Consider the following 17,846-nt stretch of genomic DNA (forward strand, 5'->3'; position numbering starts at 1 on the left):
AAACCCCTAAAAACCTGGCAGCCCACACCTACCAGCTTAAAAAATATATTTTTGCACAATTTACATAGTTAATATTCAATTAAACAATCAATAATACATTATTAATTAATTATTTATACTTAAGCAACTTCCCACTCTACACCCATACAAACCTAGCAACATGCTACGGCAATTTAAATTACTATTATAATTAAATTCAAAATTATAAATCACTTACCATACATTCAAAAATCTTATGAACAATTATTCAAACAATAATAACCCTGAAAAAATTATTATATAAACTAACAGACATAAAGATAACAAAAAATGATATTTTCTATAACTATATTATTGAAAAAGATACTTACAACAACGCTAGTCTTGCAAACAATATTACTTACCTAAAAAATTTATATTCTTTGCAACAATATTTCTGCATCACCATATTGATGTGTCACAATCCTATGATCCTATATTTCCAATTCGATATGTTGTCTAAACACCATACATGTACATCTGTTGGATTACATTTAAAGATGCCTTTATATATGTTAACATGTGTGTGTGTGTGTGCGCACATGTATGTGTCTGTGTCTGGAGGACTTTTCCTCAGCCTCCATTTGTGAACATGCATATGGCCAAAGTGGGTATTGCTGTCTGTATATTTGACAATACATGAGTGCATAACTGATCATAGGTGTTTTTTTGTGTATGCGTAGGTACCGTTGGGTTCTGTTTATCTGTCTGCAAATGTCGCTCAATGACTTGTTCGCATTAACTGATATTTGTAGATGTTCTGATGTGTATCTACATATGCTAAATAGATGCCGACGTGCACACTTAGTTTAACGTGTTTCTTTGCATAACTACTCATGTGCTTCAAACACCATTGCGCCTGTCCGAGGCGTCATAAAGGTAACATCCAATCGAAAGTGCGTGAAGAAAAACCCTTCCGCTGGTGTGAGCACTGTTATCACAGCAAGTATATTGCTATCAGCCAATTTCTTCAAATATTCATAATAAGTCAATTGAGAACAAGTATTCAATGTCTCCAAAACTTATTGCATTCATTTCATGCAAAAGTGATTCTTTGAATTCAAATGGTGTTCAAAACCATTCATTAATCATCTATGTATGACATCAATACATCCAAACCCAATGCATTTCGGGGTCTCCTCCAGACCCTTCATCAGGGGTCATATGCCAATACTATAAGTGAAACAGAAAAAGGCAATTTTATCTCACAGCCCTCAATAACTGTTGTCCATGATATTTACACATGAACATGGATGTATGTTGTGTTTTTGCATTGGCACTTGCATGTAAAGTGTGTTTGTGTGCACACACTCTACAACAGTCCTATTGGCATTGTCAATGCATGCTTTAAAATCACAATTAATGCTGGAATTCCTGCAAGGTGGATCAAAAGGGTGAGTGCCCTACAAGAGACCTGTAATGCACATGCAACTTATCATTCAGGAACACTGGATTCATAGATTCCCAAGGAAAATTACAGAATAATGCAATTATTATTCCCAGTGCGTTTGCCTCATCCTGTGCAGAAAACAGCATGTCGAAACTCCACTTGGAAACCTGACTTGAGGTTTACAGCTGAGAGCCTTGTTCCCCCTTTGGCGTAAACACTTAGGGCCCTATTACGATGTCGGGCAGATGCCGTCTCGGAACTGGGACTGAACCCACCTCCCGTCGGCGGTCTCGGCCTGATTCGGATGCGACTGAACAGTGTTCATCACATTCTGATATTTCCATATGGGAGCATGTATTAGGGCCGTAAACTGGTCCTAGTACATGCTCCCATAGGGAAATGGGAGGTGGTGTTAATCCCTGCGTCTCATGGCAGGCATCTCAAGGTGCCTGCCACAGTGTGCAGGCATTAACAGGGGGGCACCATAGGTGCCCCATCGGCCCTCAACTGGAGGCCGTGTACACAAGAGGGCCCAGCTAGGGCACCCCCAAACATGCTTTCCAACAGGATTTCCATGTCATAAAGGCCGGCATGGAAACCCTGCCATAAACCGTGCATCATTATCCCAAAGGCAGAAAGACTGGCCGGCAGGCTCCCTGAGTTCATTGGAAGCCAGGAAGAATGACCTGCCGGTTTAGTTTCTGACCGCCAGCATTGCAATGTGGTAGTCAGAAAGTAAACTGAGATGCGGCCCCTTAGAGTCTGATTCAGAGTTTGGCAGATAGAATACTCAGTCACAAAAGTAATGGAGTACCCGGCCCACCAAACTCTCGTTCCACCTGCCTCATTTACAGGCAGTATTCTATTGATGGAGTCCCCGTTGGCTCTGTCAATGGAATAGTCCCATCAGAGGAAGGCCATTATACCTCCAACCCCCCATTTAGGGTGGCCATTGTAATGTCTTTTTCTTCCTGTCCATCACTGCTAGGAACACCCTGGCAGTGAGGGAGAAAAAAACATTTATAATGACCCCCACACCATGGCAGAAAACTCCTGGGGTGAGAGGGTCATAAGTTCCTTCTTTTACCCACTTTGGGTGCTTGTTTTTGAAAAAGAAAAAGGATAACAGTTCGGTAAACAGCTGTCAAAACTGAGGGGAGCTGTGCACCAAACGTTTAGTACATGAAAAGCAACTGCATAATAGCGGCTCCCTTTAATGTACAGAGGACACTGCTGGGCTATCTGCCACCTCTATGTGTGGTAGGGGGTAGTCGTTCAGGCTGGCAGTGGTAATGACCTCTGCCACTCTAACAGAGTGCACTCCATCCACCAAATTCTAAATCAGGCTGTAAATACTTTATTGGCCACGTGTTCTAAACCATATTGTTCACCTCAGAAACTTTGACATATCTGAGGAAAAACTGGCAACTAGAGCCTTGGCCTTTACAGTTTGTAATAAGATAACTTTAGATTTTTGCAGATTAGCAGCACATCCAAGTAATGACATTACGATTCTTTTATTATACCGCATTTTAAACATGTCCATAGATAAAGTTTCCACTACTCATTTCTAAAAATCACGTCAATAATGGGAGGAAATTGAGACTTTCTGCATATTTCCCCTGGAATGTTTTGATTTCTGGACTTGGAAAAGTAGTATAAAGCCCTCCCTAGATACAGCTCCACATGATGTGATTCTCCCTAAAACAAACATATCATTGTTAACATTAAACTGGTACGATTGACATTTTGTAAGTCAGCTGTAAAGTGCACACACATGGAAGGACTGCTTTAATGTGAAATTTTAAATGGAAATTTGCAGATAAATGTTTTCCATCGCACAGTTAGGCAAATACTACAATATCTATTTTTGAACGTTGATATAGCAGCACAGGTTGGACCTAAATCTTTGAAGTATAACTGAACCCTTGTAACATTTAAAATGCTAGATGTAATACTGTGGAAGTCTGATATAATTCTATCTTGCTAACATTTATCCCAGATGTGTAGGGCCTCATTTATGAAAAGTGACGCATCACTGCGTGAAAACAGTGATGCGTCACTTTTCACTGCGCCCTCCCTGCGACTCCAATGATGCGTCATATTTACAGTATGACGCATCATGTCGCAAGGAGTCACAGATACGTCAGTATTTCTGACGTATCTGTAGGCGCAAAAGTGACGCATTGCTGGAGTATGTCACAAAAGTGACGCAACTCCAGCAATGTGTCCTTTCACATGGGGCAAGCCCCATGTGAAAGGGCCTGCGTCAGTCTTACGCCTGCTGTGAGGCAGGCGTAAGATATTGACGCATTTGCACCCTAGAAGTGGCGCAGTGAAATCTCGTAGATTTCACTGCGTCACTTCTACGATGCTTACTTACGTGGGAACGCCCACCCTGCATACATTATACCTGACGCAGGTATAATGTAGCGCAGGGGTTTACAAAGTGAAGCATCTAGGTAGATGCGTCACTTTGTAAATATGGCGCATCATGGCGCATGTTTTACGCCACTGGTGCGTCACAAAAAGTGACGCACCAGTGGCGCAAAAGTGACGCAGGGGCTCATAAATGAGCCCCATAGTGTTTACATATGAAATGTAAGCTGTGCACAAACCGAAATTTAAAAATGTAAGTGCCATGTTAAATGTGAGAGGCTTTCAAACGGTTTGCTAAACTCTATTTTGCTACCACCAGTACAAGACAGGTAGTTCAGCCATTCTCAGATTAAATGATTCATGTAAATAAAGAACAATAAGACACATCTGATTCTCTCTTTCTTATTTTATGTGCTGCAAATGTGATTTTAGGATTTATGATTTGGTATTTTTCGTGCCTGCCAGTTTTAGTGTCCTAAACCACTTTCCTGCAGTTGAAAACCAGGGGCTCACAGGTAATCAGAGACATTCAAATTACCTCACTTCCTGGAAAAGATCACCAATTGACTCTGATCAAAGACTATTCAAAAGCCTTAATTCCGTTCAGGTTCCTTCCATTTCGACAGCTACATGTCAATGGTGACTCATGACACTTGCTTACTTTACAGGTGAGTGATCTCACAGGCCTGGAGGAGTTTGCCTTCCTTGATGGGTGAATGTAAGTGCCTAGAAGGTGTGTGATTTTACATTGATCCCAATCAATCCTAGTGGAGATTAGCTTTGTGTTTAGTTTGAAGATTTTCATTTTGAAAATGAAAAAAAAAAGTTTGTTGGATGGCTCCATCATGGTGATGGAGCAGTACGTCAGACTTAAAAAAACATTGACAGGTTCCGCAGTGACGGTGGTTACACCCATTGCTTCAGAAGTGACTGCCAGGTTGGTGGTCATTTCTTAATTTGGCCGGCAGAGGCTCTCTCAGGGCAGTGGAGTAAACTTCATCACCTTAACAGGCTTACCTCTGCCTGCCAAATTATAAACTGGCCTGACCGTATCAGATTTTTAAGAGCCCTTCTCTACACCATGCTCTGTTGAACGATTTTGACTACAATACATGCTACAGATCTTTGTTCTACCTTGCCCATGCGCTGATCCTCTGTGGAGGGTGTCTAGGACACTTTCAACCCATTTGCTATTGTTTTCTATGGATTCCCTTTGATACTTTCATAACTTTTCATCTCTATGCCATATTTCAGTCAATCTGGTGTTATCATACACGGTGTTTATTTTCACAATAATACATTGGTTTGAAAGTTTTAACTATTTGTGCCTTAAATGTAATGTTGGTTTAGTATTACTGTTCATTTACACAAACTATTCTTAGAGGAATGCATTGATGCTAGTGCCAAGCAACAGAGAGTAATCTTAAGATTCATATGAAGTTGTTTTTTAATAGAGCCAAAATTGCACTGACTTTTTGAGAGCTCACCCACAATTCATATCAAAGAAATCTTCCTCGGTTCATCAATCCTGTTTCCTACAATTATTTTCTATGTGCATCAAAGAAAACATGCATTCCAATGTTGATAATCTAATGCTTCATAATGCACAAATACTAACCTTCCCTTACCACATTTCTAAAAATTAAAAGGGGTGGACTTAGAATGTTTTGAGTCTATATTTCAAATCGTGATTGTTGACAATGTGCTTAATTATTATAGATGAAAAGATTGGGACCCGACTTCCTAAATTTGCTGACAGGAAAGAATTACATTATTCTGAAGCTTTCATTAATGAAATATTTAGACACACCTCATTTATGGCATTTCCTATACCCCACTGGTAAGAAGAATATTTTACTTAACTTCTTTGCTCTCTGCATATACATCAAAGTAAATGTCATTTGTTTTGTCTTTTTTGTACTTTGATCAGCCAATTTAACTGTCAAAGTAAAGATTTCCAATACTGCAGCGCAATACAGAAGTGGGGACTTTAAGGCTGTAATGCCTTGGTTGGCTACTTCTGGGTCAAGGCTGAGCCAGGGATTTTCAATCCATTATAATGGTTGTATGACTAAATATCTAGGACAGAAATCATATTGGGCAAAAATATTGAGGACCAAAATATAGAGAAAGTAATTACATATATCTAAGTGTAGAGTTACTATTGCTATCTTCATATCTAAGCGTTCCTTCTTCTGTGACACTGTCAGGAACCATATTGCTGCTCCTCGTCACAGTCTACAACGTGCTTCCTGTGATGCAGCTGCGACCGGACTGCAGTGCAAGTTGTGCTGTCAGTCGGGGGAGGCGGCCATGTGAGCACACAGTTTCAGGGGCTTTGATGCCCCTGCGCCCCACCCGGCGCTTGTGACCTGCTGCAGAAACAGGACGGGGCCCCAAACCCGCTACGACAGAGGTCGGTCCCACGGGGGTCATGTGGAAAACAGGGAAGCAGGAGACTCAGCAGTTGAAGCTATGGGGGGGTAGTGCTGTGGTTCCCTTCATATGGCATGGAGGCGCCCAACGTTAGACCAGTGCACCTCGTGGCTTTGGTGGTCGGCCGCTGTCTGCACTGTCCTCTACTGCTGCTTGTTGTCTCCCACTTCCCACCCTGCATAGTTATGGCTTTGGCTTCTTGCATGCTTGTGCCCTATCACCAGGGATAATAAATAAAATATAATATAAATATACTATAATATATAACACCTACTTCTGGGGAGTTGTGACAGAGCCCTACGACCCACAACTTATAAAGGTGGATTGTCAGTGGCACCAGGGAGGGGCCAAGAACAAGAATATTTGTTTTCCTGCAAAGGACTTTTAGTAATTTTGCCCCTTACCAGTGGCCTTTGAGCCAGGCCTCCAGAGGAAGCCGGGGTTGAAAATGCTCATTAGGAGTTTGCTGCTCCTGAAATCATACACAACTAGAATGGTAAGACAAACAGGGAAGAGAGCAAACCTCGCAAAGAGAAAAACAGGTGAACTCCTCACACATAAACAAGGGCCGGAAACGGTGTTCATAAAGAATCAGATTATTGAGAAATAAGGGGGAAATAAGAAATGCTATTAGATTTGGTGAACAGCTCCTCTTGCTTAAAGCAGCTGAAAGTCAACCACAACATGCAAACTATAGAGTAGGGTGAAGGAAAATTAGCCGCAGAGCAATACCCCCATTTGGAACAAATGGAGGGCTATTTAGCTATGCCTTCATCAGGTGGCCAAACTCCAAAAGAACTTTCTCAAACCATGGGGGTGGCGAAGGCAAATGAGGTTAGGAGTGATCGACCCAATCATTCTACTTCGCCGGACATTGACCTTAGCCTTACGCCACACACAGAAAACGTGGACCTGGACTTGAAGGAAAAGTTATAAGTCATGACACAAGCAAGCCCAACTTAGCATGCAATGGGTATAGAAGCCACCCTTTGAAGCTGGAAAAGGCAGAGGAATTCTATATAAGGAATAAAGACCTACTGAAAGCGACAGATCCATTTGATGTGCCTACTAGAAACAGCGGCAGTGATCCCAATGAACTTATATTGATCAAAGAAAAAGAAGACTATCTTTATGTTTTAACCTGGAAGGATTATTATGGATTCATTTTCCCCATGTATTCTGAAACATTGAAAAGTGCTCTTCCAGAAATGTATTATGGAAAACCCTGGTATACCCGGGAAGCATGAAAAGTCCACAAGGAAGAGGCAGCTGCGGAATTACAGACACAGAATTGGTCGTCAGTTATACATAGTACACTGAAAACCATGAGCCAGGTGCCCATGCTGCATGCTGATTGACTGGATTCACAGATCTCAATATTACAATCTCGGCAAACAATGTAAAGAAAATTGAATTCTGAATGCCATCCTTACCCATGCTGGACTCACTTGATTAGAAAGATTTGATGTATATTGCGTTTTTTCGTGGGCACAAAGAGACTCCACAGGAAGCCACAAGGGTACTATTCAGAAACAAAGAGAACGCCAGGTGGGTGGAGGCCCATTACAAGATTTTGGCAGACTGGGGAATAAATATAAGTAAGCCAGCAAAACCAAAATATCCCTGCCTGTTTGCAAAAAATAAGGTGCCGTAGCAGCGTGATCCCAAACTTTGTGCTTTAAAGGGGTCGGTTTACGCTTGATCATTAGTAGACCCCATTACAATTTTAATGGACCAAGCAGCAAATAAAAGAGTCTGCTGGTTGTTGAGGAATGGTTGCTGAAGTCTAACCCTTGTAAGAGAGATGTCACGTACATGAGAATGCTGGATTCTAGCATACTTCAACTCAATATCTCATTGCAATTGCGCTCATGGAATATAGGCCTAAAACCTCTCCTGAACAACAATTTGACAATGAAAGAAATAGGCATTAAAGATATAATCTGCCTGCATGAAACTTGGCAAATGACTCACATAACCTGGTCGGATCATAAGGAATTTTGCTCACTGGCCATCTCTTCCAACACACGGTCACTCTTCAGGAGGTGTCTCAATTTTGGTTCATAAAGCATTGGCGATTGTTGTGAGAATCCTCGCACATGTTATTGGGCCTGTATTTTCCAGATGCTAGTGGCAACATCCTCGAGAGACAGAAAAAGGATGCCGACACTCATTATTGGAAATATTTATTAATCCTAAGGTTGCAAAAAAGAAAATAATAACTTTTGACATTTTAAAGTTAATTAAGGCCCTATGATAGCAGAATATCACAGAAATGCGGGTCTTGGTGGGTGACTTCAATACATTTTTGCTTGAAACTCCTGAAATATTTCCATTGCAACAAGAAGAGTACTATGTATGGTGCATACCGGAAATTATGCCGGGCCATGTAAAGAGGGACAAGGCAGGCAAGAAGTTGCCACCTCTCTGAATGCCAAGGACCTCTGAGCCTTAAATGGACAAGGGGCCAATGCCAGCTATACATATACAACTAGCTTGTGTGCCTCCAGACTATATCTGGATTTCTACCCAGCTCTTCCATTGGATAAGCAATTTTGAAGTGCTCAACTTTCCAACAAGTGACCATGCATGGTTGTCATGTTTTCTCAATAGGGAGACAACTAAACTAATTCAACTACAAGCAATTGGTACAGAAGATGGCACCTGCATGTTGCAAAAAATCGAATGGTCAACAACGCCTGCCCTGTTGGCCCTGGTGGAGTTGAGAGAAACTCTGTAACGTGTGGCATGCAATGTGTCACCCTCAGCTAAAAGTGGGAAACATTATTGTGTAAACTATTGGAGGAACCTGGCAATTCGGCGTTGAGGGTTTTTAAATGAGAGTTAAATAAACTCAGGAGTTTGGCGCACAAAAGTACTGCTACTGCTGCACAAGTCGCAGAGATCTGGAAGACAGGGAAGTCTTTCGGATCAAAATCCTGGAAAACTGCCTTTGCTGATGAAGAACAGGCATGGGTGGAAGTACACAGGGCTCTGAAAATGAAAATCCAGCAAAAGTTTCGAGGCTTGTTAAGTTGAGGTAGAATCAAAGAATGGAGAAAGCATCACCGGATGTGCCAGCCGCCAAGTGGTCTGAAAATATTCTCAACCTGTATAATCCGGGGAAAAATTAAGGCAGTCAGGAAGATCCTGTAGAAGAACTAGTGAACCCTGCTAGCTGTAGGAAACGTCTGTTGCTCTGGGGTGAAGCAACAATGGCCCATGAATTGATCAAGTGCACTTTGGCATCTTTTCGAGCCACCGGAGCTTTGGGACCGAATTGCACCCTCCAAGAATATTTTAAAATGCCACAGAAGAATGGGAATCCATACTTAATCCCCTTTTTAAATTGTTTATGGGAGAACACAGAACGGGACAGCTGGCGAGGCACTATACTCACTCCCATACACAAAAAAGAAGCATGTAATAACCCTGCCAAATTTTGGCTCATTGCACTACTGGATGTGGAAGGCCAATGTTTCGCTAAAACTTTAAACGATGAGTTAGAAAAGTCCCTAATACATGTTTTAGGCCATTAGAAGCCTATATACGGAAACCTGGGTATTAGTTAAAGTCACAATAGAGTTACCACCCACAGACTCAAGACCACCACTGGAGTTAAAACAAGGCTGCATTGTTGCTCCACTATTGTTTAACCTTTACTTGGCAGGCATCAACATAGCTCTAGGGGCAGCATGAGTGGTACCGCTTAGGTCTGCAGAACTCCATATACAATGTTTTCAGAATGCGAATGACACATTCACTGGCAGCCCTTGCTTGCTACTGTGCCAAAAACAGACTTGAAGTTAACTATGCCAAGACGAAAATCATTGTCTGTGGGGTCAGAAATAAATGTGCAGCCAAATGTAACTTTTCAATGAATATTGTGGTCTTGGAACAAGTGACACACCTTAAATATCTGGGCATTTATTTCAACAACCGTGACTCTCATATCACACATCTAGGGTATCTAAAGGACTTGGCTTTGTCAATGATAACGAGTTTTAAAAAGTTGGCTCCCAAGATGAGTGAGCCTGATTTAACAGGCGACTGTAAAGTAATTAATGCCAAATGTATGCCAACACTCACATATGGTTCATTAATTTTTAAAGACCACTTTTTGCGTTGACTGGATAAAGCACAATTAAGATGTTACAAACTTCTATTTAACCACCTTGATGCAGCACGATCCTCCCAGCTACAGCTTGAATTTGTGCTCCATTTTTGGGATATTAAGGGAAGCTCAGCATCGCAGCATCAGTGTCTCCGAAGGAAATGATAAGGAGAGCCATCCATGATAAAGCATTAATATGGGAACCCTACTTGAGGGAGGAAATGGAAGCCCTGGAGGCGTCCAACATCTTTGCTCATAAGCTAACCCCGAACTACTGGTAAAAATGGTGAGGATACAGTCTAGGATTGAGGACATACAAGAACTGTCTCGAAAAGCTCAGAACAGTTGGTGTGACTCTTTGTACGAAGAGCTGGGGAAATCTGTTTACTTAGCCTCCAACATAAAATTGACAGTTAAAAAAGAATGGTCAAGGCTGTGATACGGTTTAATACCCCTAAAAGCCACTGCATTTGGGAGGTTAACAGGGTCTTCAGGGCTGCATTGCTACTTATGCTACTTTAAGAAGGAAAGTTTTGCCCACATAAAATGTCTTTGCCCAACTTTGACAAATGTAAGAGGTTTCTGGTTGAAACCTCTGTTCCATAAACTTGGCTTAGAAACTGCAACAATGCTACATCTGCATGTCTGAGTGGTGTGAACCCACAGCTATCAGCAAGATGTGTGAAATTCCTCAAACAAGATAAAAAACAATTGATTTTAGTGTCAGAGAGTTCCTAACTATCCTCGCCATCGAAGAGTTATTTATTTTCTGTCGGTCTGCATTGGGTGTCTTGACTTCTGTGACTTATCCTGTAGATATTTATTTATTTATTGTTTTAACAGTCGCCCATATTTGGTTAAGTGTGATATGAGTAGGCAGTTCTTTCTGTATCACAGATGTTTGGAGCATTGTTACAGCTAATGTAGTATTACTTCTGAGAGTACATTACCTGGGTTTTGGAATATGTTTTAATGGGCTGGGGAGTACATGCCGTGCACTGCACCTAATCAGATCAGTGGACCCCAGTCAATATAGTACTCATTGGTAGGTTGTTGGTATCCTATATAAATAATCATGGGAATCTATGCTCATGTTATTGAATAAAGTTGCAGAGATGCTGTTGGAGGGTCGAGTCTGCTGTACCTAGTAATAATAATTTGTTTATTGTACAGTATCGTTTTTTGGATAGTACACAAATCTTATGTCTATAGAGCAGGTTGTCACTTCCGACAAAAAAAGTAAAAATTGTAGATGGAGTTGGTTTATTTCTGTTTTATGAGTTAGTCTTTTTTTAAATTTTTTATTGAGCAGTGCCAAATGGAAGAAAAAGACATGACTTCAAAGCATATAAGCAATCCATCAAAGACTATCAAGAAAAAACATCCCAGACCTTTAGGAACTTCGTTGTTGCCCCCACGCGTTTAGCACAAGCTTCCTCGAAGTATTTTGTACGATTCATTTTACACATCCATTTCTCAAATAGTGGTATCGTCTCTGATTTCCAATTTTGTAAAATCAATGAACGAGCAACTAACATCATAATTACAAGGAAATGAGTATGAGAATCTGAAAAAAACATATCCTTAGTACTTATGCCGAACATAACGATTTCTGGAGAAGGTTTACACAATTGTCCTGTCGCTTCACTAAAATAAGAAAATATTTGCTCCCAGAAAACACATAACTTTGGACAAGAGTAAAAAATATGATACCATCCGCCACCTAGTGAGGAATCACAACGAAAACATTTATTTGATACTTCTAGATAGATTTTGTTTAAGGCTTCAGGAGTGTAATAAAGCATCCAATTTGCCAAGAATGCCATTCTGTTATAATTGGCAGCACGCAAAGCCTTATTACCAAAAATTTAAATTATTTGCCAATGTTGGAAGGAAAAAGCACATTTTGTATTGATTTTAATTTTTTCCAAAATCTTAGATACCAAAGGGGATTCATCCTGATGATTCAATATACGGTGCAAATTACCCATGCCGGTTAGTCTTGCGACATAAAGTGCTGAAGCAATATTACTGGGAGGAGTACCAAGGACTATATTATATTTTTTCGAAAAGTTAATTATTTGAATATATTAAAAAAAAGAAAGTCTATTCGAGTCGGAGGATCTCGCCTGGGCTTCCTCCCAAGTAATTGCCCTCCCATGAATGCCTAATTTACTCAGAATCCCCAATCCAGATTCATTCCATTTTCTCATTTGTGTTGAATGCATATAAAATCCTAACTTGCGGCATTCAATCAATTTAAGTGAAAAATAAACAGAAAAACCTCTTTGTTTAAAAAACAAACATAAACGATTAGAAAAATCAATTAGAGTCTTATAACGGGGTTTATTGGGCAATTTTGAAGTTTTCAAAAAGGTCGGTAGTTGCATACCAGCTTCTTGAGTCATTAAACTAAAATAAAAGTTGTCGAGTGAATAGGGTTTGGATAGAATACATGTCATGTAGTCACATAGTGCCGCTTCGTAATATAAACGAATATTCGGTAAAGAAAGTCCTCCCATAATAATATCAAGTTGTAAAATTGGAAGCTGAACTCTAGGATACTTTTTGTTCCAAATAAAACTTCTGATCATAGTATCAATTTGTTTAAAGAAACTAACGTTAAGTTTAATCGGGACATTAATAAATTAAAAAAAACAAGAGAGGTAGAATAGACATTTTAATTAAAGCTATTCGACCCACCAAAGTAAGAGGAAGATTGGACCATTTAGCCAAAAGATTAGCGATCTTATCGCAGGTTGCTTCATAATTATTTTTTAATAAATCTCTGTAGTGTGTTGTAACGTAAATCCCTAAATATCTAACTGGGTCGATTTTCAACGCCTTGGATTTTAATTCTTCCGGTAGACAATCCACCCTCGTATTTAACATCAAAATCTCAGTTTTAGTGGTATTTATTTTATACCCTCCGATTTGTTCGAACTTTTGAAATTCTGCAAGAGTAGATTGAATATTTAATTTTTCCGGATCTAAATAAAGAATAGCATCGTCTGCGAAAAGTTTTATTTTAGTCATCCCTGCAATAGGTGCTCTAATAGTGGCATCCCTGCCTAGTTCCACGATTAATTTTAACCGTGCCTGCTTCATCCCCATTGATTATAATGAGTGCCTGAGCTTCCGAATAAATATTTTTAATCATCGTTATTATAGATGATGGAAAGCCAAACCTTAAAAGTGCAAAAAATAACGAGTCCCAATTAACCAAATCAAAGGCCTTTTCAGCATTCACCATCGCTATGCAAGCAGAAGTCTTATTGCTATTAAAATAATCGAGAGCTTGAATCAAAAAGCGGGTATTAGTTGACATCATTCTTCCCGCAATGAACCCTGTTTGATCGCCATGAATCACTTCCTTGGCTGCCGGGGTCAAACGCAGGGCCCAAATCTTCATAAAAAATTTATAATCTGCATTCAGTAAACTAATTGGATGATAAGAGTTAACATTATTAAATGGTTTACCCTTTTTTACGAAACTTACGACTATAGCTTTTTTAAATTCTGAAGGAATTACGCCCCCCATTTTCATATAATCAAACAGCTTAACCAGAAAAGGAGATAACTCTTTCCAAAAAGTTTAAAAAAATTAATTGGGGAGTCCATCCTCACCACACGCTTTAGCTGACGCCGAAGATTTTATGACTTTCTCAATCTCAGCTGCAGTTATTTAAATTTGAAGTGTTGACACCAAGCTATCATATAATTTGGGAACAAGAAGTTAATCAAAATAGCTCTCAATCAGCTCTTTATTTATTGGATTATTAATGGTATAAATTTGTTGATAATGATCAACAAATATACGAGCAATCTCCGCTCTATCAGTGGTTCTTAAGTGTGTTTGGTAATCTAATATTTCGCTTATGCATGCAGATTCTTTACAAGCTCTTATAGACAGCCGAGGCCCGTGGAGGGAGTTCCGTGGGGCGGAAAGGCGGGGCGGGGGAGGTGCAGGGTACTAAAAACCGGAATATGGATAATTGGAGGTAAGTAAACAATTAAATAAATAAAACGAATTTCGTAGCGCACGCTGCATCGCATTTTGCGATGCAGGGCGCACAACGAAATTTGTTTTATTTATTTAATTGTTTACCTCCCTCAAATTATCCATATTCCGGTTTTTAGTATCCCCCACCATGCCCCTCCCCCGCCCTGCCTTTCCGCCCCACGGAACTCCCTCCACGGGCCGCGGCTGCTTGTAGAACAGGCAAGCATCTTCCCCACCATTTGACTTTCCTCATATACTTTCTGCTTGTAAGTCTGAGAGCAGTTAATTTCCTCTAAAAAAAAGAAATCCCTTAACTCCTTCCTTGCTTGATCCAACCTAGAATAATTTAAAGTGCCGCATGCATTAGCAGCATCAATTACTGACTGTTGAGGTTGTGCTATCTTATCTCGACGTTCCTGTTCCTTAGATTTATTAGCCATAATAGCGATCATCTCTCCTCGTGCTGAAGCTTTGAACCCCCCCCAAACAGAAAAAATGTCAGCTGTTCCTTCATTTATTTAAAAATATTCATTTATCCAAACTCTAAATTTACGAATCCAGACTGGGTCCTGTAGCAGAAGCCGGTCCAGCTGCCACTTGGACCTGCCTCTCCCAGCCAGATCCAGTTCGACATCTACTAAAACATAAGAATGATCGGAGAATGCATTGGGGCCTATACTTGCATCTTTGAAATTAAAGGAGGGAGACATTAATGAGAAGTCTATACGTGATGCGGTTTTATACTTACGAGAGAAACAAGTATACTCCGAGTGGCAGGATTTAAAACCCACCAGGGATCGATTAAATAAAGATCTTGAATCAGAGCGTCCAAAAGCTTCTTTGTTTTGGGTTTTAATTGTTTTTTCCCTCTATTAGAGTTATCGAGCTTTAAATTCTGAATATAGTTAAAGTCCCCGCCTAGAACTATTCGACACGGAGCCCCCAGCAATAATTTATAAAGTGTGGATAATGCAGTGTCGTCATCAAAAACTGACCCATAATAGTTTACAAAATTTAGAATCTGATTATTAAGTGAAACTTGTATCCAGAGCCATCTCCCAAAGGGATCTCTTTGTTCATGAAGAAACCCCCAATCAAAAATTGCGAGAAAAATAGATCGCTACCCCTCGCATAGCAACTCCAGCAGAAGCAAAAAAGGCTCTTGAAAATATTCCTGGAATAAAATAATTAGGAATATTAGTTTTTAAATGAGTTTCCTGTAGATAAATAATTTGGGTTTTTAAAGTACCTAGCCATCTAATCAAACCTCCATATTTACGTTTATTCAGAATGCCATTAACGTTAGCTAGCTGGAATCATTTTTGTTTTTTGTAGAAAATAAATAAATCGGAGAACATTCTAATCTACCATAAATTACCAGTGTAGTCCCTAACCTGATATGCCAACAGCACCTGCTCAAATTTCTTTTAGAACCCTTCCCCCCACTAACTCTCCCCACCCAAAACAGACCCTCCCTAAACCCACCAGGAATTATGGAATTACCCGCTGTCCATAATTCCCTCCCCCTGAACATATAGTGGTGCCCTGATATTGCACCACCCAGTGGACTCACCACCCGCCGCAAGAGAGTTAGTCTTATTGATTTTATATGATCAGTATTGCATGTTGCACTTTAGTGGACTTGGCTCCTGACAGAGTCAAGTGCTGCTATATCAATTGAATGACTAAGATATGAATTGTTTTATCTTGATTGCGTATTTTGTATTGTGATGGATTTAAATAACTTGAAACAACAAACGTCTTATCTATCTATCTATCTATCTATCTATCTATCTATCTATCTATCTATCTATCTATCTATCTATCTATCATCCACATCTAAGTACTTTAAAAATATATATATCATCAAGGTGCATATGCAGATTACTAAGGATCACAGATCTCTAGTACAAACTGAGAGTAGCCTGTAAGTAGGTGAGACTATGAGGTGTACCACTAAAACTTTGGTCTGGTGCAAAACATTATACGTCTGTTTGCAAATGTCTGTTTCATCTGGGACAGAGAATAACAGTTTACTGCAATTAAATATGATGGAAGGATTTTTTGCACCAAGGCAAAAATGTAGTAAATTGATTGTGAAACTAGTGTTAAACAGGTTTTAAGCATATATTGCGAATACAGCATTTTGAATGTGTAATATGGGGTTTACCAAATAATTTCCAGTCCTTCAATTACTTTAAAAAAATGCAAATTGGTTTTACACAATTTCTGTTAAATAAAAACAACTGAACTAAACTGTGTTTGACTCTAATTTAGGGCATGTTTTAGATTTCTGTGAACAAGTTACTCCGTCAGAAACGTGGCGGATATCTCGCCCAACATATTAAAAGTACCATTAAGTCTAATATACTCATATTACGGCAGTCACTTTCGTGACGGAGTAACCCATCCGCCGAAATCTAAATCAGTCCCTTAGTCAATTATTTCCACTTAACAGTAGCTAAATGGAAAAAAGATATGGTGTAGTTGAATGGAATCAGTTTGCTATACTCTGCTCTTGTTCAAACGTTTAGTTTGAAGCAAATTCTTTTTTTCCCATTCCATATTGCACTAGCGACAAGCGTTAACCAAATGAATGTGCTGTGATGTAGAGCTGATTTTGTCAGCACTTGTGTGAGAGCGGCAACATGTTTGTCTTGACTAGGAGACATCAGCCTCAGGAAAAAAATGTAAAAGTACTGTCTTTCTTTTGTCTGAAATCTGAAGTCTTTGACCTTGCTGCTGGCAGCCCTGCCGTTGACCTAGAACCTCACAGCCTCTTTTTAGCGCCAATTGAAGTTTGAAAGCTGCAGATGTGCTGTACATCCCACAGATGTAATTATAGGGGAGTATAGTGTAGCTAGAAAGCTTCAGATGTGCTGCACAACCCACTTACATCCCACAGATGTAATTATAGGGGAGTATAGTGTAGCTAGAAAGCTTCAGATGTGCTGCACAACCCACATATGTCATTATAGGGGAGTATAGTGTAGCTAGAAAGCAAGATGGCTGACACTGGTCTCTGGCTTGACTACTACTTCCATCAAGGCTTTCTGCTACAAACACCATACAGCAGTGCCAGCCATCTTGAAAGTACATTTCCACTCATTGTCAGGAAAGCATAGTTCCAGGTGGGCTGGGTAGGAAAGTGTTTGTAGGACAGAGCCTGATGGAAGATGTAGTTGGAAATCTGCAATTGAACCATGTTTAGGACAGATGTCCTTACAGGAAATGGAGGATTGCAGTTCAATCTAAGGAAGGCCAGAGGTCCTCAAAGGAGATTATACTGCCGAGGGAAAAACTGCCATTGCGCCAAATGAATAGCTGCTACTAGACGTTGGTTTTGAACAAATAATTTTTACTCGCTTTATAAGGTAATTGCAGATTTTTTCTTAGCTTTTCATATACTCCAATAAACATTTGTCTAGCCAACAAGTTTTTACTTTTCTGACAGGGATGCACATGTTATACAAATGTGAAACCAATTGGCTTTGGCAGTCCATTTT

The 17,846-nt window shown here is 39.9% G+C and overlaps 1 protein-coding gene across 3 annotated transcripts in view; it reads left to right on the forward strand.

Annotated features, from left to right (window-relative positions):
- Positions 1-17,846, forward strand: part of LOC146866025 (cytochrome P450 1A4-like) — a 143,001-nt gene that overhangs the window by 77,244 nt on the left and 47,911 nt on the right. For all 3 annotated transcript variants that reach the window (XM_085633040.1, XM_085633041.1, XM_085633038.1), the window contains one exon: positions 5,507-5,627. In XM_085633040.1, the coding sequence (XP_085489166.1) occupies positions 5,507-5,627 (121 nt within the window). The remainder of the gene's footprint in view (positions 1-5,506; positions 5,628-17,846) is intronic.

Source organism: Triturus cristatus, chromosome 2_1, assembly GCF_964204655.1.
Source record: "Triturus cristatus chromosome 2_1, aTriCri1.1, whole genome shotgun sequence".
NCBI classification, from domain to species: Eukaryota; Metazoa; Chordata; class Amphibia; order Caudata; family Salamandridae; genus Triturus; species Triturus cristatus.